This window comes from Penaeus monodon, chromosome 30 (genome assembly GCF_015228065.2).
Source record: "Penaeus monodon isolate SGIC_2016 chromosome 30, NSTDA_Pmon_1, whole genome shotgun sequence".
Classification (NCBI taxonomy): Eukaryota; Metazoa; Arthropoda; class Malacostraca; order Decapoda; family Penaeidae; genus Penaeus; species Penaeus monodon.
Genome location: NC_051415.1, coordinates 13,389,783 through 13,391,284, shown reverse-complemented (window position 1 = coordinate 13,391,284; position 1,502 = coordinate 13,389,783). Strand labels below are relative to the sequence as shown.

The following is a 1,502-nucleotide window of genomic DNA, read 5'->3' as shown; positions in this document are numbered from 1 at the left end:
AAAACACCAGGAGAGACTTGAACCACAGCAAAACACTGGCACTAGTAGTAAAGCGAGGGGAAGGAAACAAATCCTCACGCTCCACCTCCCTTCCATCAGATCGCCGACCGCCTGGCCAAGTTCGACACCGCTATCGCGCTCCAGACGGACATTATGGTCAACAACATCCTGGGCCGAGGCATCGATATCCACCTGCTGGGCCTGAGAGAGATGGCCAAGGAAATGGGACTATCCACACCCGAAATTTTCAGCCACAGGTCATACCAAGTGTCCAACCACTTCCGGCTCTCGACCAGCCAGGTAGGGAACCGAGGAAATAAGGTAACATAAACAAATTGCAGTTCAATATTCAAATCCTCCATAGAAAGCGGGAAACGAATCTAAAACGAGTTTTGACGTTATAATTCATGACTGAGAAGTATCTTATAAACGCCCCTTTATAATCTTGCTCTTTCAAGTTATTGTGGTATGATTAACGATTAACAGGAATTTGATTGCCAGTGCTACATAAATATCTTTGTTCCTTGCAGGTTCCCACGCTCTCTGACTCCTGGATGGGATACGGTCCAGTGGTTCCCGACGGATACGGAGCTTCCTACAACCCTCACCCGGACTACATTGTATTCTGTCTCTCAGCTTTCAAATCCTGCGAAGAGACATCGACTCTGGAGTTCGGCCGCGGCCTCGAGAGGGCGCTCGACGAGATGAAGTCGCTTTTGGAAACCAGGCTTAAATAGGCCGATTTTCGTTTTTTTTAAAAGTCTGCGATGAAATACGCGGATACGTTTTCTCTGAGATAAGGGATGGTTGTTGATACATGAATCCTGTTCACTAGACGAACGCTTGTTAAGGCAAACTAGTCCAGGCAAGTTAGCCATGTGCCACTATATTCTGTCGTGATCTTGTTACCAAAGATATCCAAGATATCTATAAAAAATATTAAATTTTTACGGAAAATTGACGATGATTACGAAACAAACAAGAGTCATATTGTTAGTAAATGATCATTGTCGAGTTTATACGAATGGATCTCATATAGAAATGCACATATCTTTTAGCTTTAGGGTTGTTGATAATCATAGAATATATGTCCTTGATATAGATGGTGTATCCAGAGTATGCTGTCCCTGAAGTATTTCGGTTTTCGTCTGACCGCGTCACTGTAGGGACTGTCTCTGACCGAGCAAATGCTGACTAGTCATAGGAGAGGAGTGAATCTTCGTCATATTTTTTTTTTTGTATTCTTTTGATTCCCTCTTTAAAAAAAATGCAATAATGATAATTAAAAAAAAACGGGGAGGAAGAAGAAAACAAAGTGACACTGTAATACAAGATATGTTAGGTTAGTTATCTAAATGTTCACCATGTTTTGCATAGTCATGATTTATGTCTCATCCTAAACATTTTATTGCAGACTTTGGTAAATTTCACCAACAACGTAAAGTTCAAAGAAATTAGACTTTCCGTTTTTTGATTCATTATATCTGGCATGGAGTACACCC

The 1,502-nt window shown here is 41.5% G+C and overlaps 1 protein-coding gene across 1 annotated transcript in view; it reads left to right on the top strand.

Moving 5' to 3' along the window:
• LOC119592355 (choline O-acetyltransferase-like) overlaps positions 1–1,502 on the top strand; it is a gene marked incomplete in the record, with an annotated part of 212,829 nt that extends 211,327 nt beyond the window's left edge. The window contains 2 exon segments of the mRNA XM_037941182.1: positions 100–300; positions 531–1,502. Coding sequence (XP_037797110.1) covers positions 100–300; positions 531–737 — 408 coding nt within the window.